General features: G+C 45.3%; 1 protein-coding gene across 2 annotated transcripts; it reads left to right on the top strand.

Moving 5' to 3' along the window:
- Positions 1-10,110: 10,110 nt before the first annotated feature.
- On the top strand, positions 10,111-21,115 carry SLC25A38 (solute carrier family 25 member 38). Of its 2 annotated transcripts, XM_082664732.1 has the most exons (7): positions 10,113-10,519; positions 15,275-15,396; positions 16,003-16,087; positions 16,795-16,974; positions 17,209-17,377; positions 19,128-19,294; positions 20,375-20,638. In XM_082664732.1, exons 1-7 carry the CDS (start codon positions 10,451-10,453, stop codon positions 20,495-20,497), a joined length of 915 nt encoding a protein of 304 aa, XP_082520858.1. In that variant the 5' UTR covers positions 10,113-10,450; the 3' UTR covers positions 20,498-20,638. The 2 variants fall into 2 exon arrangements, with proteins under 2 accessions (XP_082520859.1, XP_082520858.1); XM_082664733.1 differs by lacking the exon at positions 19,128-19,294 and having other exon boundaries at positions 10,111-10,519; positions 20,375-21,115.
- The last annotated feature ends 1,398 nt before the right edge of the window (positions 21,116-22,513 follow it).

Genomic DNA, 22,513 nt, shown 5'->3' with positions numbered 1-22,513 from the left:
AATGTTAAGGAACTTCTCTAGGCAGGAAACACAAGAGCAGAAGAAGAAAAAGACCTACAAAAACAAACCCAAAACAATAAAGAAAATGGGAATGGGAACATACATATCAAAATTACCTTAAATGTAAATGTATTAAATGCTTCAACCAAAAGACACAGACTGGCTGAATTGATACAAAAACAGACCCATATATATACTGTCTACAAGAGACCCACTTCAGACCTAGCGACACATACAGACTGAAAGTGAGGGGATGGAAAAAGATATTCCATACAAATGGAAATCAAAAGAAAGCTGTAGTAGCAATACTCATGTCAGATAAAATAGACTTTAAAATAAAGACTGTTACAAGAGACAAGGAAGGACACTATGTAATGATCAAGGGATCAATCCAAGAAGATATAACAATTATAAATATTTATGCACCCAACATAGGAGCACCTCAATACATAAGGCAAATGCTAACAGCTATAAAAGGGGAAATCGACAGTAACAGAAAAATGGTGGGGGCTTTACCACCCCACTTACACCAATGGACAGATCATCAGGACAGAAAATTAATAAGGAAACACAAGCTTTAAATGACACACAGAACGATAGATTTAATTGATATTTATAGGACATTCCATCTGTAAGCAGCAGAAGGCACTTTCTTCTCAAGTGCACGCAGAACATTCTCCAGGATAGGTCACATCTTGGGTCACAAATCAAGCCTTATTAAATTTAAGAAAATTGAAATTCTATCAAGCATCTTTTCTGAAAACAGTGCTAAGAGTTTAGAAATCAATTACAGGGAAAAAAAACTGTAAAAAACACAAACACATGGAGGCTAAACAATACACTACTAAATAACCAAGAGATCATTGAGAAGATAAAAGAGGAAATCAAAAAATACATAGAAACAAATGACACTGAAAACACAAAGACCCAAAACCTATGGGATGCAGCAAAAGCAGTCCTATGAGGGAAGTATATAACAATTCAATCCTACGTCAAGAAACAAGAAAAATCTCAAATAAACAACCTAACCTTACACCTAAAGCAACCACAGAAAGAAGAACAAACAAAACCCAAAGTTAGTGGAAGGAAAGAAATCATAAAGATCAGAGCAGAAATAAATGAAATAGAAACAAAGAAAACAATAGCAAAGATCAATAAAACTAAAAGCTGGTTCTTCAAGAAAATAAACAAAATTGATAATCCTTTAGCCAGGCTCATCAAGAAAAAAAGGGAGAGGATTCAAATCAATAAAATTAGAAGTGAAAAAGGAGAAATTACAACTGACACCACAGAAATACCAAGGATCCTAAGAGACTACTACAAGCAACTCTATGCCAATAAAATGGACAACATGGAAGAAATGGACAAATTCTTAGAAACATACAACTTTCCAAGACTGAACCGGGAAGAAATAGAAAATATAAACAGACCAAGCATAAATAATGAAATTGAAACTGCAATTAAAAATCTTTCAACAAACAAAAGTCCAGGACCAGATGGCTTCAGAGGTGAATTCTATCAAATATTTAGAGAAGAGCTAACACCCATCCTTCTCAAACTTCCAAAAAATTGCATAGGAAGGAACACTCCCAAGCTCATTCTACGAGGCCACCATCACCCTGATACCTAAACCAGACAAAGATGTCACAAAGAAAGAAAACTACAGGCCAATATCACTGATGAACATAGATGTAAAAATCCTCAACAAAATACAAGCAAACAGAATCCAACAACACATTAAAAGGATCATACATCATGATCAATTGGGATTTATCCCAGGGATGCAAGAATTCTTCAGTATACGCAAATCAATCAGTCTGATACACCATATTAACAAATTGAAGAATAAAAACCATGTGATCATCTCAATAGATGCAGAAAAAGCTTTTGACAAAATTAGACACCCAATTATGATAAAAAAAAAAACTCTCCAGAAATTGGGCAGAGAGTGAACCTACCTTGACTTAATAAAGGCCATATATGACAAACCCACAGCAAACATCATTCTCAATGGTGAAAAACTGAAAGCATTTCCTCTAAAGTCAGGAACAGGACAAGGATGTCCACTCTCTCCACTCTCATTCAACAGAGTTTTGGAGTCCTAGCCACAGCAGTCAGAGAAGAAAAAGAAATAAAATGAATCCAAGTTGGAAAAGAAGAAGTAAAATTGTCACTGTTTGCAGATGACATGATACTACATGTGGAAAATTCTGAAGTAGCCACCAGAAAACTACTAGAGCTAATCAATGAATTTGGTAAAGTTGCAGGATACAAAATTAATGCACAGAAATCTCTTGCATTCCTATACACTAACAATGAAAGATCAGAAAGGGCAATTAAGGAAACAATCCCATCTACCATTACAACATAAAGAATAAAATACCTAGGAATAAACCTACCTAAGGAGGCAAAAGACCTGTACTCAGAAAACTATAAGACACTGATGAAAGAAATCAAAGATGACAGAAAGAGATGGAGAGATATACCATGTTCTTGGATTGGAAGAATCAATATTGTGAAAATGACTATACTACCCAAAGCAATCTACGGATACAATGCAATCCCTATCAAATTTTCAGTGGCATTTTTCACAGAATTAGAACAAAAAATTTTACAATTTGTATGGAAACACAAAAGACCCTGAACAGCTAAAGCACCCTTGAGAAAGAAAAATGGAGCTTGGGGAATCAGACTCTGAGAGTTGAGACTATACTACAAAGCTACAGTAATCAAGACAGTATGGTACTGGCAGAAAAATAGAAATATAGATCAATGGAACAGAACAGAAAGCCCAGAGATGAAACCACACACCTAAGGTCACCTAATCTATGACAGAGGAGCCAAGAATATACAATGGAGAAAAGACAGTCTCTTCAGTAAGTAGTGCTGGGAAAACTGGAGAGCTACATGTAAAAGAATGAAATTAGAACACTCCTTAACACCATACACAAAAATAAACTCAAAATGGATTAAAGACCTAAATGTAAGACTGGACACTACAAAACTCTTAGAGGAAAAAATAGGAAAAACACTCTTTGACATAAATCACAGTAAGTTCTTTTTTGACCCACCTCCTAGCATAATGAAAATAAAAACAAAAATAAACAAATGGGACCCAATGAAACTTAAAAGCTTTTGCACAGCAAAGAAAACCATAAATGAGATGAAAAGACAACCCTCAGAATGGGAGAAAGTATTTGCAAACAAAGCAACTGACTAGGGATTAATCTCCAAAATATACAAACAGCTCATGCAGCTCAATATCAAAAAAACAAACAACCCAATCAAACAATGGGCAGAGGACCTAAGTAGACATTTCTCCAAAGAAGACCTACAGATGGCCAAGAGGCACACGAAAAGACGCTCAACATCACTAATTATTAGAGAAATGCAGATCAAAACTGCAATGAGGTATCACCTCACACTGGTCAGAATGGCCATCATCAAAAAGCTACAAACAGTAAATGCTGGAGTGCGTGTGGAGAAAAGGAAACCCTCTTGGACTGTTGGTGGGAATGTAAACTTTTTTTTAATTTATTTTTTTTCAAGCCACTGAATAAACTTTTTATTTTATATTGGAGTATAGCCAATTAACAAAGTTGTGATAGTTTCAGGTGCACAGCAAAGCAACTCAGCCGTACATATACATGTACCCATTCTCCCCCAAACTCCCCTCCCATCCAGGCTGCCCATAACATTGTACAGGGTTCCCTGTGCTATACAGTAGATCCTTGTTGGTTATCCATTTTAAATATGGTAGTGTGTACATGTCGATACCAAACTCCATAACTATCCCTTCCTCTCACTCTTCCCCCCTGGTAGCCATAAGTTTGTTCTCTAAGAATGTAAATTGATACAGCCACTATGGAGAACAGTATGGAGGTTCCTTAAAAAACTAAAAATAGAGGTACCATGTGATCCAGCAGTCCCATTCCTGGGCATATACCCTGAGTAAACCATAATTCAAAAAGACACATGCACCCCAATGTTCATTGTAGCACTATTTACGATAGCCAGGACATGGAAGCAACCTAAATGTCCATTGATAGATGAATGGATAAAGAAGATGTGGTACTTATACACAATGGAATATTACTCAGCCCAAAAAAGGAACGAAATTGGGTCATTTGTAGAGACGTAGATGGACCTAGAGTCTGTCATACAGAGTGAAGTAATTCAGACAGAGAAACAGAAATATCGTATATTAACGCATATATGTGGAATCTAGAAAAATGGTACAGATGAACCTATTTGCAGGGCAGGAATGGAGACGCAGACATAGAGAACGGACGTGTGGACATGGGGCAGGGAAGGGGGGATGAATTGGGAGATTGGGACTGATGTATGTGCACTGCCATGTGTAAAACAGATAGCTAGTGGGAACCTGCTGTATAGCACAGGGAGCTCAGCTCGGTCTCTGTGGTGACCTAGATGGGTGGGATGGGGTGGTGGTAGGAGGGAGTTCCAAGAGGGAGGGGATATATGTATAAATATAGCTGATTCACTTCATTGTACAGCAGAAAGTAACACAACATTGTAAAGCAGCTACACCCCAATAAAAAAATGAATTGTGTGCAAATTAAGTGCTCAAAAGTAGCATCGATTGGATGTCACCCCTTTCATCATTTCATAAGATGAGTAAACTCATTCCAAAATATTTTGAGTTCAGGTTTGGTTTCATATGATCAGTACCAGGAAAGAATTCTTTGGAATCAAACTTGAGAAGGAGAGACTTTTCCTGTTGAATTCAGATGAAACTAACATCTTAGAATGCTTGCTCTGGGCCAGGTACTGAGCCAGGTACATTCCAATATCATGACCGCATGCAGTCCTCACAGCAACATACAGGGCAGGTGGTGTTATTCTCATTTTACAGATTTAACAACTGATGCTCAAAGCAGTTAAAGGACAAGTACCATTCAGTGCAGTGTATTAACGGGAAGAAGTTAGGGAGACAGAATTCAAATGCCACTCTACCCTCTACTAGCTGGCAAAAAGCTCCCTGCAAGAGGGCAGTAAGGATCGGGGACCATTCCTAGGTGTTGTTAGGCTTTTCCCCCCCTTAAAAGCCTGTCTGTCTATAAATAATATAAGAATCTGTATTTTCTCCATCTGTGTAGGTAAATAAGAGCGTATACAGGGAACTGTGAGTAAGCCAGTAACTAAGCCAGAAAAAATGTAGAAACTGTACAAGAGCAAGAAGGACTGCTTGGCACTGCTGATATGAACAGTAGCCAGGTGGAAGGTACAAGAAAACGTTGCCATATGATGGATTTTCCAAAACCCTGGGAGGAGGGTTGGCCACCTAGACCTGGTCCTCCTCTCCTCTGTCTGCCGGAAAAGGGAGTCTCTGGTGGAGCCCCCAGCTGTAATGGGACAGTAAAGAGGCCTAATAAACCAGAGAGTCAACCAAGGTGAACTGTGTTGGGAGAAGAGCCTGGAGGACATGGGGGAGCAGGAGAGGGAAACAGCCGGGAAAAGACCGTGTCTTTGAATTGTTTATCAACCAGGCTCCCAATGTCATTGAGGCTTGACTAGACTACAGGTTTCCATGTGCAAGTAGGAATCCTTCTAACAAGGAAATCTGACCATTTCATTCTCCTGCTTATAGCTCTTCTGTATAAAGCCCAGATTCTTTAACATGGCAGCTGGGGCCCTAGTTTTTCTCTCTGACCTCCTCCCTTGCCCCCCTTCCCTACCACTAGACCTTTCCACTTGTACAGTTCTGGAAACATGCTCTCTCTCATCTCTGGGCATTTATTTGTACAGGCTCTGCCTGGTGAAAACTGCCCCATCTATTAAATACATGCATAAATGAATGAATCAAGTTGGAATTGGATCAGGCATAGTCAGCTACCTCTTTTGGATTTTCCAGGTCTCAAGTAGCCACCTCCATTCCAATACAAAGGATTATTCCCTACCCAACGCCAGCTGGAGCCCCATCATGGTGAGGCTGTACAATGAACACATGGAGAAGATGGTGGATGGGACGGGGACGAGACTTCCAGGTTATTTGCACTCTTTGCAGTTCCTTAAAGAGGCAGACTTAGCTAGGATCACTAAAGCTATCCCTGGTAAGTTCACATCCCTATATCAGGAGCACTTAACCTCGGCTGGAGCAGGGCTCTGGTTAGTGCAGGACTGTTGGCAAATCTTTGCTTATGTGTGTGCATTTTCCTCGAGGAGCTCTGTGCCCCAGCCCAGTTCCAGCACCTCCTGTGTGGGCTGCATTAGCCTGAGAGTCAGGTGCAAGGCAGTCTGGGCATGGTCATCCTAGACTCACACAATATTAGGCCATAAAAGGAACATGGAGGCCACCTTTTTCAACCTGCTCATTTTACAAGAGAGAAAACTGAGGCCTAGATAGGTGATGAAGTGAGTTTTTGGCAGAGCCTGGACTAGAATCAGGAATTCCTGACCCCTGGGGCAGTGCTCTCTCCACCCGTGTCTGCAGTCACCCCGGCATCTCCTTATACCTGCCAGCCCCACCCTCTCTTGTAGACCAGACAGGTGCAGTCTCAGTGAGGAATTGGGAAGAGGCAGTGTCTGGGGTTAAGGACCAGTGCCTTTACCCTGGTACACACAGGGTCGGAAGCTCAGTGATGCAGCCAGGGGGCAGTATCTTACTGACCCCTGAGGCCAGAAGCCAGAACCTGTTATGGACTGGACTCATGCTCCCTCTAGTGGTCAGTTTGAGTTGAGCTCTTGAACCAGTGAAGGCTATCAGATGGAAAACAAAGACCGGATCCCGCATTGTAGAGACAGGAGCCAGCCGAAGTCTTCTAATTTTATATACCTAAGCTGTCATTCGAAATTCTGCTTTGAGATTCTTGGTAAAAATGCAGGTGTTTGACAAGTCTTGGATTTTATATATTGGAGGCTTTACCTCTAATTACGTCCTCTAAATTATCCCCAATTCAAGTCATACTGTATAGACAAATTTCTCTGAAATCTCAGACCTGTGGCAGTGAGAGGGGACATATATACTTAATTTACAGAAAGGACTTTTGCCTGCCTATTCCTTGATCTGCCACAATCAATGCATTCAGATTAGTATGTATTATTCAGTTGATAGGAGCACTGGTGTCCCAAATTCACAGGCAGTTCACCTCTCACTGTCCCTCACACTGCTGATCTCATCCCTTCCTTGGAAGCTGCTCGTCTCCCTCAGAGGTTTATGGGTCCATCCCGGGGGGTGCGGATGGGAAGCTGAGGGCAGTGGGTTTCCTGAGGACCTCCTCCGGTTGGATGCTTTCTGCCCTGGAGACCGTACCGTCCCAAGGGTCAGACTCCAGCCCAACGTCTTTCTCACCGACTCAACTCTACTCTCCAGTCCAAATGGTAGAAGACACCCGCCACTTCTTCTGGATCACAGAGATGAAGAAAGTTGGCTTTGAGTACATCATCTTCCACGGTGCCTCGGAGAAGAAGTGCATCTGCTTGCTCCAGCCTGAGCCCCTCCTGGAGGGGCTGCCTGAGTGAGGCACAGAGAGCCATCGCAGCCAGTAGCTCAAATGGGCTTTTTCTTGGTCAAAGAGCAGGGAGGGGTGGGGGTGAGAGGACAGTTGGTGGGCCCATGGCTGCCTTCAGCAGGTTCTTGTTTACTGCAGCTTTATTCTACTGACCCCCTGGGTAGGGAGGCTCCGCCAGCCCCTCGGTCACCCACCCGAGGTGTGGCCTCTCCCTGTTAGGGACTTCCTGAACCTCCTAAATGGCAGTGGAGTAAGCAGTGGACATTGGAAATAAGAAGGGGGAAAAACTATTCTTGTTCAGTGGCCAGTATATGCCAGACACTGCACATGGAGATTTGGCTGTCTTAATTTAATGCCCACAAAAATTCTTAGGAGATATTCCTATCTTATGGATGAAGAAACAGATGCCCCAAGTGGTTCTCTGACTGAGGTCACATGGCTAGAAATGTGAGATTTAGAGTTAGGTCTCTCTGCCTGCAAAGCCCATGCTGTTTTCACTGCACCTTTCTAGTTCCCCCTGAGACCAACCCAAGAGGGAACACAAGATTCATCAGACTTTGTGGTTGGAGCTGGTGGTGGGGTGGGGAGTTTCTTCTGCTTTAATTTATTCTCTTCTAAGCAGGTGTAAGTTGCTTCAGACAGCCTTGTTTGCTTCCCCTGCATTTCCGTGCTCTTACGTCTCTGCTCTACCCTGAGAGATGCAAGAATCTTGTTCTGGATTGCAGGGAACCCTTCAGCATGTCACCTCACTGGAACCTCGCCGTGCGGAGTGGAGTCCTGGGTGACTCTTTCTTTCCCTTTCTCCCCTCGTCTGCCCCTTGCAGGGTTATCCATGGTGGTGCACTGGGGACCATGACAGACACGTTTTTCATGACGCTGTACAACAGTGCCAATGCAGTCTTTACAGGAACCATGACCATCACCTTCAAGAGGTCTGTTTCCTTGCCTGGGTTCAAGTTAGGAGTAAGCTGGCATGGGGTTATTCCATGTGTTGCGATGGAAGATGAGGGCTCATGTAGCAATCCTGAGTGCAAAGAGGAGTTTCTACTTTTGCTTTTCTCATGGACCAATCTAAACTTGTTAGATGTTCCTTTTTCATCCAAGGACAAGGTGATAAGCTTGAAGATGGGTTATGTGTTCCAACATAAAGATATTCTACATGGGATGATGATGAACTACTTTTGGCTGCCTTTGATTTAGAGAAAGCCAGCCCACGTGCCTGTAAATATTTACTTTAGTCCACAAATAATTATTGGGCCCCTACTGAAATGATAATTCCTGGTATTTGATTAGTCTCTTGCAAAACACGCACACATTATTTTGTTCAATCTTCACTATAATCCTGGGAGGTCGGTACCTCCAACTTGACAGATGAAGAAGCTGAGGTGAATACACAGCTAGCAGGTGACAAATGCAAGGGCCCCTGATACCTTGGAGTAGAACCCCAGGACCTCCACTCCGGCAGCCTCATCCTCCCATGGGGTCATTCCTCCCTTTCTCAGGAGACCAACCCACCAGCCGCTCTCCCCCATTGCTCTCTCCTAGACCACTCACTCTTGGCTCAGTGGTGAGGCTGGAGGCAAAGGTCACTGGCATGGAAGGAAGAAAGGTGTTTCTGTCTTGTGAAGCCCAAAGCAGTGACAGGACCGTCTTCTTTGCCAAAGCTTCTGGTAAGGCCATTAGAATTCTTTTTTCCTCCTGTTTGTGCCCATCCTTGTGACCGGGCACAGAGGGTGACTTTCCACACTGCTGAGGGCACTGCCTACCCTGGGAGACTCTTAAGGCTGCGTGTTTGGGGTTGGAGGGATGCTCTCATGGAGAGGAGCCTCTATAAGTTGTAGGATAGAGGCCATCATAACACACCCATTCACCTCTCTGGGAGGCCAGTGTTGTCCAGTAGAAAAGTAGCTCGAGCCACAGGTGCAATTTTTAAAAATTTTATTGAAGTATAGTTGATTTACAATGTTGTGTTAATTTCTGCTGTACAGCAAAGTGACTCAGTTTTACATACATATGTTCTTTTTCATATTCTTTTCCATTATGCTTTATCACAGGATAACAAGTGTAATCTTGTGTTCTAGTAGTCATATGAAAAAAGCAAAGAGATAAAATTAATTTTAATAATTATTTCACCTAATTCAATACACCCAAAATATCATTTCAACATGTAATAATGTAAAAATTATTCATGAGATTATTTTATCTTATTGTCACGTCTTAGAAATCCAGCGTGTGGATAACTTACAGCACATTTCTGGCACGAAATTTTCAGCGTTTAAAGGGAAATGTGGATCTGCCAAGACAATAAAGTTGTGTTTAATGGAAAAATATTCCACACTACTTCGAGTTTTAATACAAATTAATTACAATTAAATCAAGTTTAAAATTCTGGTCTTCAGTCACACTAGCCACACTTCACGTGCTTGATAGCCACAGTTGGCTACTGGCTACCGCATTGGGCAGAGCGAGTCTGGACTATAACTACCTTCAGACGTGGCGCCGAGAAGCATACCACCCTGCAGACGCCCGATGCAGCTCCGGGCGCAGGGAAGTCCCGATCCTGCAGTTCCGGAGGTCTCCACGAGGTGGTACTAAGGAGCACACCCTCGCCAAGCGCGACCCGCGTCCAACCCCGGAAGCTAAATTCCGCCGTTATATCTAGTTCCTCCGGCTTTCTCCACTCCCGGATGAACCTTGTCTAATACTCTGAAGTCCTGAAGACGGCGACGGGACAGGATGGGCAGGGCAGCAGAGCCTCGCAGTCTGCTGAGCTAGTGAAGAGCGGCGCCTGGAGCCACTCATGTGCGGTGGGCGCGCAGGTGCCGACCCTCGACCAGCGCAGACCGCAGAGAAGCCCCACGGTAGAACGCGTCGCCCGGCTACCGCCATCGCGTCGTCTTCTCTAGGATCGTCAGGGCCAGGCCTGAGCTCCCACCGACGGCACCCCGGGCCCAGTGCAGTCGCAGGCCTCCCTTCCAATGATTCACAAGTCACGCCCGGCGCTGCTGCAGCCTCAAGATGTCGGAGACAGGGTGGAAACGCTTATGGTAACCTGCGGGGAAGGGAAGGCAGGGGTTCCAGCATTGCCGGCTCGGGGAGGGAAATTCGGAAGGTTGACGAGAGTCGGCGGCCCTCGGGGAACCTTTTCAGCCTCCGGGATGCGCGCATAACCGGTTGGGGACGTGGCGGCAGAGATGGAGTTTGACTAAGGGATTAAAAGAGGGGAGGAAGGAGAGAAGTTGCAGTCCAGTCCTTGGGACAGGCAAGCAAAGGTCTCGCTCCTGTATTGGTAATCTGGGTAGAGGTAGGCGGAATTGCCGGGGCCTTGGCCGGTGTCGGGGGGGAATGTGCCCGCGTGGTCCAGAGCGAGGTGCGAGCGCTACGGGACGTTGCTTTGAGTTGGATGCCTAGAATGACAGGTGGGAGGACACCTGGGTAGATATTTGGACCGTTGCAAAGCCCGGCAATAACGCTAAGCCTGAGGAGCGATCGTTGCTCGAGCGAGGTGGGTCAGGGCTGCACAGCGCCCGCGGGCTGGACCAGGTGGACCCTCCCGGGAACCGGTGCCGTTTGCCCTAGCCACGAGGCCACGCCTCTCCCGCGCCTGGATTGGCTGCCATGTTCGCGCCGCGGGGCTGTCATTGGTGGAGGCGGAGGCTGGGCTGGGCCAGCGAGGAAGGTCTGGCTGAGTTGCTGCTAGCGGTGGGTGGAGGCGGCGCTGCGGCTTCGCTGTAGGCCGGGAGGGACAGTTGGCCGCGGCTACTTTTCTCCCTGAGGTCAAGGACACGGCCCACCTGCGCCGGGGGCAGGGCAGGGGTGTGGGGTTTTTTGTTTTGTTTTGTTTTTTATCTTTAACAAAGGTGGAGGCGGGGACCGTTTACATCTTATAACATGTGCTTACCTATTTCTTTTTGGGTCCTCCAGCTCTGGCCTGGAGATCTGAATTGGATTTAGGATATAGTTTTTTTAAAGGGGAGTAGGAGTTGCTTGTGGAACCTGTTTGCTAACTATTCAAGTGTTGCTTATTGCCTTTATGTATCTATGTATCATTGTTTGGTTGTTTTTGCCCTACCCCCCTCAAAAAACAAACAAATAAACAAAAAAGCCAGCTGTATTACTCGTTTTATTTACCTTGAATAAATTTGGGCTGTTTAGGAAAAAAAAGTCAAGCATGCCTTAAAGGGTATGCCATTCACCATTGACAATATCTTAAAAATGAAAAGTGTAAATTCTATTTTTTTAAAACAATTATGTTACCTGTTTTGTTTTGTTTTGTTTTTAACTATCAGAGGTTAACCTATACTGCTGTTTTATATTTTGCATCTGTTCTATGCTAATGGACCTGGAAAATTACAAAGTTAAAAAAGTTATGGGCTCTATGCATGTATCCACAAATATTTTTTTAGCCAATAAAATGTTCAAGCAATGTGCTGTAAAAATAAAAACATTAAGAAAATAGTTCCTGCAATGGAGGACAGTGTGTTGGGCTTTGGGGAGCAGTATACAGTAGTTCCATACACAACCTGTGAGAGCCTTAGAGAGGCAGCTCCAAAGAGAACTGCTTAGAAGCTGTAACTGCCGGCCATTCCTACAGCCTTACTGGAGCAAAGGGCTGGGGGGAGCCAGGGGAGAGTCCCCTGTCCAGGGATGTGGCCTGCAGGGCCCTCTAAGCTTTATCCTGTGGAATTGTGCTCAAGGGAGAGCCATGTGCAGATTTCCTGTTAGATGAAGTGATTCGTTCATTCTTTTTTTTTTTTTAATTTATTTTTGGCTGCGTTGGGTCTTCGTTGCTGTGCTAGGGCTTTCTCTAATTGTGGCGAGCAGGGGCTACTCTTCGTTGTGATGAGCGGGCTTCTCACTGCGGTGGCTTCTCTTGTTGCAGAGCAGGGGCTCTACGCCCGCGGGCTTCAGTAGTTGTGGCGCACGGACTTAGCTGCTCCGCGGCATGTGGGATCTTCCTGGACCAGGGCTCGAACCCGTGTCACCTGCATTGGCAGGCAGATTCTTAACCACTGTGCCACCAGGGAAGTCCCTGATTCATTCATTCTTGATTGTTGAGCACCTGCTGTGGACCAGGCTCCATGGTCAGTGCTGGAGGAACCACCATGAACAGGACAGTCCAGGCCTCCTCTGTCCTTGACCCTCAGTCATAAGGCAGGTGGGCTCCGGCGCCGTGGAAGCACTGAAGAGGAGCACTGAACGTGAGTGTGGGGTTAGGGTAGATCAATGGCAGGGTGTTCACTGGGATGGAGCGCCCTGGAGGAGAGGCACATGGTGGGTGAGAAAGAAAGATGAGTTCAGGTTTAGAAATGTCAACCCGCGGTGTCTGTGGGACATCGGATTAAGTGGATATGGGAGTCTGCAGAAGACAGCTTGCAAGTGTGGACAGAAGGGTGGGAAAGAAGAGGCTCTGCATGTGAAGGCGGAGAGGCCGGGGAAGTGGGAGGAAGATCAGGACAGTGTTAATCCCAGAAGCCGGAGGCAGAGCACATTTCCAGAAGGAGCTGGTGGTGGTCAACAGCCAACAGCAGAACCCTGCTGAGCTGCCTGGGATGTGCCCTGGACTGTCACTTAGACTGGGAGGAATGGTGAAGAAAGCATGAACTTTGAGTCTTAGCCAATGGCTTCAAACCCTGTGACTTAGGATACGTTGTCATCCCTGTGAGCTCCAGTTTCATCTGGAAAATGGGTTTGAACATCTAGCTCTTACGAGCATTGTGAGATTTCGAGGTGCTGTATATGGATGCCTCACCCCAGGCTGCTCTGGTAGCGGGGGTTGGCACTGCTGAGGCTGGAGACCCCCAAGGAGATCACTAGGATGGATCAGTGGGGGGCAGGCTCTGGGAGGAATGAGGGGTCATCAGTAGGAGTTGGTCATGAAACAGTAGGTAGACCAAGGAGTCTTATTTGTCTCCCAAATGTCCTGCTGGGACATGAAGGAGAGGCAAGCGTGTGGAGAACCGTGGACAGAGTTTCCATTAGGGGATGTTGAGTTTGAGATGCCTACAGGCCATTCGAGGGGAAGTGGGGGGAGCATGGGGACAGTGGACTCGGGAGAGAGGCTGAAGTGGGCTGGAGGTGTGGGCGTTGCCGGCATGTGTGCGTCGAGCATGGTGTGGTGTGGAGATGAGGGTGCCCTGAGAGGCCGCAGCTACGGGGAGATAAGAGGAACAGCAACATCTGTGGCTGGGGAAAGGAGGCTTAGAAGGGCAGCCAGAAACCACAAAGAGAGGAGCGGTGATCAGCTGTTTCAAATGCACCAGAGAGGCCAAGTAAGAGAAGACCACAGATGGGAAAGGGGTCCTGGGATATGGCAGGTCCTTGGTGAGGCAGCTTTAGTGGAGGGGCTTTACCTGGATGGCAGACTGGGGAACCTGAAGGGTGACTAGTGAAGAGGGAGTGGAGATGATGTGGCATCAGGCTGGAAATATGGGGGGCTTTCGAGCTTGTTCCAGACAAAGGAGAAGATGTCAGTGGAAGTAAGAGGCTGAGTATGCAGGGGAGAGAGGCTCACTGATGCCACAAAGGTTCAGATGAGGCTGAGAAACAAAATTTGTGGGAATATGGGTTAGCAAAAGGAGCAGGACACACATCTGATGAAGCTGTTCCCATCTGGCTTGGTTGTACTAGTGGTCTTACCTTTGATGCTTGGAAGGCTATTTGAACGTGCTTATAAGCTCCAGTATTTATTATCTGAACTTATTAAGTCCTTTTAAGGAATTCCAGTTATAAATTGAGACTTGCTCTTTTGGTGAAACGTGGAATAATCTCTCTTCTCTGTGAAACAAATACCACAGATTACAAACATTTTGGTTCCGGGTAGGTAGTTTTTTTGACGTGTATAACAGGCGACTTCATCTTAATAGCATTTTAGGACTATAGTATGCCATTTATTAAAAAGTAATGGTGCAAATGCCATTTAATGAGAAGAGAGACGATCTTTGGATGGAGTTTGCCAAGTGTCTCCTTTGGAAAAGAGGACATTTGTTTCCTGCTTGGATTTTTAAAAGTGTGTTTTCACAACCATTTGATTGTGTCGCACTGTGGGGCCTCTGGAGTGCGCTTGGGGGAAACACAGTCAGTCTGCGAGGCAGTCCTGCCCTCCTGGATGCCGCCTCTCAGTTAGACGGTGTGTGTGACTCTCCTGGCTTAGAGGACAGCCAGCAAACCCAGGAGTGGCTGCTGGCCTTGTGGTGCCCCTGCCATCTGTTTAGGTCCTGGTGAGACGAATGGGTAAATGACGGGGAAAGTTTTACATTAAGGAAATGCATGGGTTTTACAGGAAGTGGCACAGACATTTCACATTGTACCTGCTCACTTATGGTTTCACTTCCTTTGTCTTACTCCTGTAAATAGCCTGCAGGCCCTACAACCTAAGAAACCTGAAACCAGCAGTTCAGAGTTAAAACACTGTTCAACTGAGTTTTGCTTTTGTGACGAGAAAGGGTTGGCCTATAACTTACTGTCAAGACAAGTAGGGAGGTGTGGTCAGTGGCATAATTCACAGATGGAAATTACCGTGTTGCTCAGTAGGAGCAAAGTTATCCATAAGTTTTTAATTATCAGTAATTGCTAAAGTTGTTATCAGTAAGACCAGAGAGCTACCTCTTGGAGTATACTGTGTTCTCAATAACATTCCGACACTGTTCGTTCCTGGCTATGCTTTTCCCTCCTGTGAAGTCTGACGCTAATACAGGGTGCCACCAGGTGAGTTTCTAAGAGATCCTTACAGAGAACTGACTGGTCCAGGTGTGACGAAGGCTGGGACAAAGCTGCTGACACACTGTTCTCTTGCCCTGCAGTTGCAGCCCGTGATCAAAGCTTTCCTGTGTGGCTCCATCAGTGGGACCTGCTCTACCCTCCTTTTCCAACCCCTGGATCTCCTCAAAACGCGCCTGCAGACCCTCCAGCCCTCAGCCCATGGGTAAGGCCTGCTGCCCCGTTCCCCCGCTCCCTCCCCCCCTTTTCACTGAGGACCTGGTTTCAACAACTTCTCTCAGACACTGGCGCATCTTTGCTGTGCTCAGTCAACTTCCATTCTGTTGGATGAGCAAAGAGAAACACAGGCCAGGCCGAGCTTTCATGTGTTTTATATATACTCTTAATTAAGTGGGGTCCTTCCCTGAGTAGCTTCCTGGGATCTGCCTTGGTGACGTTTGCATTTTACTGTGCCAGCCTGTAATGTCATAACTGTGCTGCCTGGCACAAGTAGTGGGTGGTTTTCTGGAAATAAGATAGGTATTGAGTGTATCTTATGTGCCCCCTGTTGGGCTCAGCCCTGTGGGAAGTGCACAGAGTGTATGTAAAATGAGAAGTTATCCCATTGCTTGCAGTGTGAATGGACAAAGGATCATGCACCTGCCACATCATGAACGCATAGGAACTCAGAGTAACTCCAGGGTGCCTTTTAGAGATTCTTAAGTGTTCTAGAAAAGAGTCCATACAGAGAAGTCTGTGAGTGGGGAGTTCTTTCACAGGGATGTGGTCTAAGCGATTTCTCCTTCCTTGCCTCCGTTTTGTCTGCCTTCAGATCCAGACGTGTTGGGATGTTGGCTCTGCTCTTGAATGTGGTTCGCACGGAGAGTCTTTTTGGCCTCTGGAAAGGGATGTCCCCCGTAAGCTGCCTTTTGGGTCTTGTCTTGCAACCCCTCCTTTAATAACTAGCTGTCTCTCATCCACCTCACACCTCCTCTCTTTTAAGGGTACGTGAGGTTGGAGGTGGTGGGAGGGCCTTTCTGATCTTCCTGCCCGTCCCTCTCACTATCGCTGGCTTCCATTTGAGGGCCCTGGGAATAACACACCTGTGCGTCCTGGGCACGACTTCTTAGTGCAGCATGAAGTCCTAGAGCAGAGGCAGCTGGCACCCCACCTGTCAACAGACCTTTCCCTCACCCCTCCAGTGCCTCCACACCTGTATTTCTTTGCCTAGACAGCTTTTTCTGGCCTTAGGAACTCACTTTGCTGGAAATGGCAGGGAATTCACACTCACCCCAACCCCGCAGCAGCCCTTAACCAATGAAAGACGAGAGCTGATGTTTAAAACTTCCCTTCCCTCCTCAGGTGGCAGGGTAACCTAGGACACTGATTCCCAGAGTTCCCCAGAGGGATTCCGTTGCCCATGGCAATAACTGATGAGACGACACACTCTTTGTTGGCTGCCTTCTCTCCCATCTCATTTCCCTACTCTCCCATTGGTGTTCCCTCCACACCTTAAATCGACTCCTTGCATGCGAATCCTGGGTCTTCTTTGGGGAAATCCAGCTCAGACAGGATCTTACATGTTGGTGTTTGATTCCGTTCCTCCCTCCGACTTGTTCTGCAGTCCATCGTGAGGTGCGTCCCTGGCATTGGAATCTACTTTGGCACTCTCTACTCTTTGAAGCAGTACTTCCTGCGAGGCCATCCCCCCACCGCCCTGGAGTCAGTCATACTGGGGGTGGGCTCCCGCTCTGTCGCGGGGGTCTGCATGTCACCCATCACTGTGATCAAGACACGGTACGAGGTGAGTGGGCAACCAGAGACACCGGGCTCTTGAGTCAAGTGGCCACTGATGCCACCTCCCGATTTATAACCTAACACAGGGTTGATGTGGTCGGAGAACTCATCTGTGTAGTCAGGCCAAGCACATGCAAACCAGAGCCGCCAGGGCTCCGGTAATGCACCCTGAGGATGGCTTCGTTCAGTGCACAAACCCAGGGCCACTGTGCCAGCCATTGGTTCTGTGCTTCCTTTGCAGAGTGGGCGGTACGGCTATGAGAGCATCTACGCGGCCCTGAGGAGCATCTGTCACAGCGAGGGGTACCGGGGTCTCTTCAGTGGCCTGACAGCAACACTCCTTCGTGATGCCCCCTTTTCCGGAATCTACTTGATGTTTTACAACCAGACCAAAAACATTGTGCTTCATGGTACGGGTAAAGGAAGGTGTGGTGGGAAGAGATATCCCTTGAGAGATCACATCCTCACCACTTTCTCTGAGATAGGAGACTATTCGTTGTTCTTAGCAGCTCCAGATTCTTATCCTAGTTTTAGAAACCAAGCCATACCTGCATTGTGTCGGGCATGGGACCCGGTGCTGGGATGCAAGGGCGGCCATGAAGACATGGTCCCTGCCCTTTTGAGTTTATAGCTTCCTAAGGCAGACTACTGATAGTATGTAATTCTTGAGTCGGGGAGGGGGTAGGATAAAGCTCATTTTGCATAGGTTTTGCAGCAATGCTTCCCACATTTGCCTGATCTGGGTCCTACCCAAGGCATCCTAAATCAGAAGATTTGGGGTAAGACCTCAGAGACTGTATTTTTCAAGAAGCACTTGTTGTGATTCTTATCAGACAAGTTTGGGAAATCCAATGGGTTAGGAGCTAGAAGAAAAATATTTTCATGTCCCTTGCTGTGCTCTTGGCTAACATTGTTTTGAGCCCTCCTTTTGGATGGAGAGAAAGATGCCAAACCCCTAGCATTTTGGCAGGCCCACGCTTCCAGTAAGCTCGTGTTGTCAAGACATGGGCAAAACCGACAGGCAGTAAACATCCACCCAAGCAGAGCCAGGCACTGATCGAAACACATCCTATAAAGTGAACCTGCATTCAGTAAGGTGTCTATGGATAATGTGAGCAAGGAATTGCAACCAAAGTCGTTTAATTGGGAAAGCCAGAATGCCACCCCCATGACAGTGGTGTCAGTTGGAGTGCTTTGGGAGACTTGCTGCTTCTCCCCAGGCGCCAGGAGGTGTGACACTACAGGTCACAGCCTTACCTTACAGGAGAAAGTTAAGGCAATAAGGGGGCTTGGATATACATTTTTAACTTCTTCATCCATCCTAAAAATTTTTTTTAATTTGGTATTTAGAAATCATTTTATGCTTACCAAAAAAGCCACAAGAATAGTACCTATAACTCCATAGCTCATTATTCTCTTTCTATGTGTATAATTGTTTTCCTCAAACCATTTAAGAATAAGTTGCAGACATGATGCCTCTTTACCCTTAAATACATCAGTGTGTACTTCCTAAGAACAAATGCATTCTTGTATAACCATCGATAGTTCTTTCATCTATAGTCTTGATTTCTCCAATTTTCCCAATAATGTATTTTGTAGCAATTTTTATTTTTTATTTTCAAGAGTATAAGCCAGTTATATAACCTCAGTGTGGGTTTCCCTGATGTTTCCTTTCAACTAGATTCATTTATATCTTTCTAGCTAGAGGAGCACATAACTGAGGTTGTGTCTTCAGTGCCTTATATCAGGAAGCTCATGACATCCGTTTGATGCACTGTGGGTGATGTTAACTTTTTATCACTATAAAAATAGTGTCTCCACTGAAAACTCAATTGTTTGTTCTTTTGTAATTTCTAAGTATCTCTGTGGGGAGATACTTTGAATCTATATAAATCTATATAACACTTCCTGTCCTTTCATCCATATATTTTAGCATCAGTGAATGACTCTTGCCTTAGTCAATTATGCTGATGGTTGTAAAAAGGTGAACTTTTCCATTATCCTACTTACACTGATTAGTTTAGATTTTGAATTCTTAGCCTTGTTTGAATCCAGACCCTTCTGGCTTTCAGGAAGAATTAGTGGGCAACTTGGCATGGATATTTATCTGATGAATGTGGGATTTATTTATAACTGAATGTTGCCTTTGTCCTGTTTCAGACCAATTGGATACAGTCCTTGTTCCCGTTGTAAATTTCAGTTGTGGGATATTTGCTGGGATTCTGGCCTCACTGGTAACTCAACCTGCAGATGTTATCAAAACTCACATGCAGCTCTCCCCAATGAAATTTCGGTGGATTGGCCAGGCAGTGACACTCATTTTCAAAGTAAGGCTTTAGAACAAATATTGGTTCATATTGTGGTTAAGGCTTTCTCAGGCAGTAGCTCTTATCCTTTACATGGTAGAAACACCTGGGAAGCTTTTAAAACAATCCCGATTCCCAGCTCATAACCTGGGCTTATCATATTAGAATCTCTGGGGGAGATGAAACCCTGGCATCAGTATTTCAAGTTCCCTGGTGATTCCAATGTGTTGCCAAGGTTGAGAATCACTGCTAAAAATCTATGGTTGTGGGATTTTTTGTTGTTGTTTTGGTTTTGTTTGTTTAGGGAGGGAGCCTGACATTAGGACAACATGTGATATTTGTTAAATATGCATATTGTTGGGCTCTACCCCAGACCTACCTAGTCAGGAGATCTGGGAGGACTCCTTAACCTAATCAAGGATCTAGGAGAAAATGTAGTCAGAAAAAAATCACAAGCACATTGTTTTGTTTCCAGGAGTTTGCACTAATGCAAATGGACAGATGGTATTGAAGATAAAAAGTACAGTAATTGTAAAGTACACTAAAATGCTATTTAAAAGCCACTGAGTAAGCCCTTTGGAAACGTACTGTTATCAGATATTCTTTTTGAAAGTAAATTTGTCACCTAGATCTTTAGATGTTTCTGTACTACTCAATTTTTGTATGTAGCACAGGAAACATGTAAGCATCTGCAGCAAATATCTGCCTTATCCTAGATACAAGCAAGTATTTGTGAATCGGATCATATTCATCACACTGCTTAGGTTGCCTGCTTTCTTATTCTTTATACCTAAAATCATGAAGTTTGAAAATAGAGTCTTCAGTATATGTGAAAATGGTAAGATTTTCAGCTAAGAAATAAATTCCCCTGGATGGAGCAAGCCTAAAAAAAGATAAAGCTTAGCAACTACTCCAAAAAATTTTTTTTTTAGTTTATTGCCTCCTTGGACCCAGTATTCATAGTTTTAACATTATTTATAAAAGCCTAAAAAGTAAGACTTAACAATGGGGTAATGCAGAGAGAGATCCTCACTCTCGTGCCAGGTATATAAGTGTATTGCTGCTTTAGTCCCAGAGTTTTGGCCTCCATTTTCCTCCTAGGATTATGGGCTGCGTGGCTTCTTCCAAGGCGGTGTCCCCCGGGCCCTCCGCAGAACTCTGATGGCAGCCATGGCGTGGACAGTCTACGAAGAGATGATGGCCAAGATGGGCTTGCAGTCCTGACCGAGCCAGGACCAGGCAGAGATGGGATCTGTCGCCCTGCCTGTTTTCTGCCAAGGACCTCTTCAACTCACTACCCTGGAGTTGGACGAAGTCCTATCTGGAGAGGCAGGCAAACACGTCACCTCCAGTTACCCAGCTCAAGAAGAGAATAGGTGGGTCCGACTCAAGCCTTCCAGACCTCCCAGAAGAGGAGTCACTGACATGGACATCATATTGGGGAGTTAGGAGAAGGGTTTACATACCCTGCAAGGCTACTTGAAAAGGCATTTCCAGAGAGTGCTCTGTCTGGTGTCTCTGCTCAGCCACCCACTACACCACAGTGCCTCTTTGGATCTGCTCTTGGGCAGTGCAGCGCCAGGGATGCTGTGGGCCGCCTGCAGTGGCGGAGGAGTTCCAGCAGCCAGGCTGGATCTGCTGAGAGAGGAGTCACCGTCACCAGGCTGAAGACTGCCTCTGAGGTGATGAAGAACAGATGTCACGACTTCATTGGTTCCTCATTGACTTCTCAGAGGCTCCAGAGAAGGGGAGCAGTGGCTTCCTAGCCCCTAAGTGTCCAAATAATATTGTTTGATCTTGGCTCCTGCACTGTTTCAACTCCAGGTTACTCTGGCTTTTTTCTGCAGCTAAAGTTGGATAAATAAAGTGAAGCACTTTATCATTGAAAAACCTCAAGTGCCACGACTCCGCTCTAAAATAACAAAATAGTCTAAGGGACTCTTGATCTGTATAGGTCTGAAGAGTCTTCATGTCTGAAGACTCTTGATCTGTATAGGTCCTCAAACCTAAAATTTTTTAAAATAGCTTTATTTTATATATCATACAATTCATCCATTCCAAGTAAACAATTCTGTGATTTTTTTAGTAACTTTACTGACTGGTGCAGCCATCACCATAAATCAGTTTCAGAACACAGTCACCCCCCGCCCCCAATAAGATCTCTTATTTACAATTAACCCTCGTTCCCAGCCCCAGCACAGCCCAGGCAGCCACTGAACTGCTTTCTGTCTATAAATTTGCCTTTTCTGTGCGCTTCCTACATAGTCATACACTATGTAGTCTGTTGTATCTGGCTTCTTTCACTTAGCATAACGTTTTGGAGGTTCATCCATGATGTGGCATGTTCAACACTTTATCCTTTTTTTATGGCCAAATAATATTCTATTGTGTGCCTATTTATCCATTCACCAGTTGATGAATGTGTGAATTGTTAGCACTTTTTGGCACTTACGAATATTGTCACTATGAACATTCACGTATGAATCATTTGTGTGGACATACATTTTCATTTCCCTTGTGTACATGCCTAGGAGTGGAATTACTGGATCATGTGGTAACTATGTTTAACCATTTGAGAAACTACCAGACTGTTTCCAAAGTGGCAGCACCATTTAACATCACCACCAGAAGTTTATGAGGGTTCTGATTTCCGCACACCCTCCTCAACACTTGTTATTGTCTGTTTTATTTATTGTAGCCATTCTAGTGGGTTCTATCAACTTTTAAGCTTAGGAAGGGGCTGTTGTTTTATCCAAACAGCAGAAGGGGGAAGTTTGATCTCCTGGTTAAGAATATGGGCTGTGATTCAGGCGGCCCAGGTTAAAAGGCTGGCTCTCCACCTACTTAGACACATTTGAAGTTGTCCCCAGGGGATGGGGATAGTAATATTTCCTACCTCCCAGGGTGGTGGCAAGGGTTAATTGAGCATATGTTTCTGGTGCATTACATTAGTTTCCTAGGGCTGCCACAGCAAACCACCACAAATCAGGTGGCTTCTAACAAATTTATTCGCTCAGTTCGGAGCCTACAAGTCTGAAATCAAGATGTCTGCAGGGCCATACTCTCTGAAGGCCCTAGGGGAAGATGGTTCCTTGTCTCTTCCAGTTAATCCCATGGTGGCTGGCAGTTCTTGGTGTTCATCAATCCAATCTCTGTCTCTGTCTTCACAATGCTTTCTCCCCCGTGTGTCTCTCTGTCCAAATTTGCATCTATTTTTAAGGGCACCAGTCATTGGATCAG

This window comes from Grampus griseus (genome assembly GCF_964374135.1).
Source record: "Grampus griseus genome assembly, chromosome: 10".
NCBI lineage: Eukaryota > Metazoa > Chordata > Mammalia > Artiodactyla > Delphinidae > Grampus > Grampus griseus.
The sequence above is the reverse complement of the archived record's forward strand: the minus strand, read 5'-3'. Positions and strand labels throughout refer to the sequence as shown.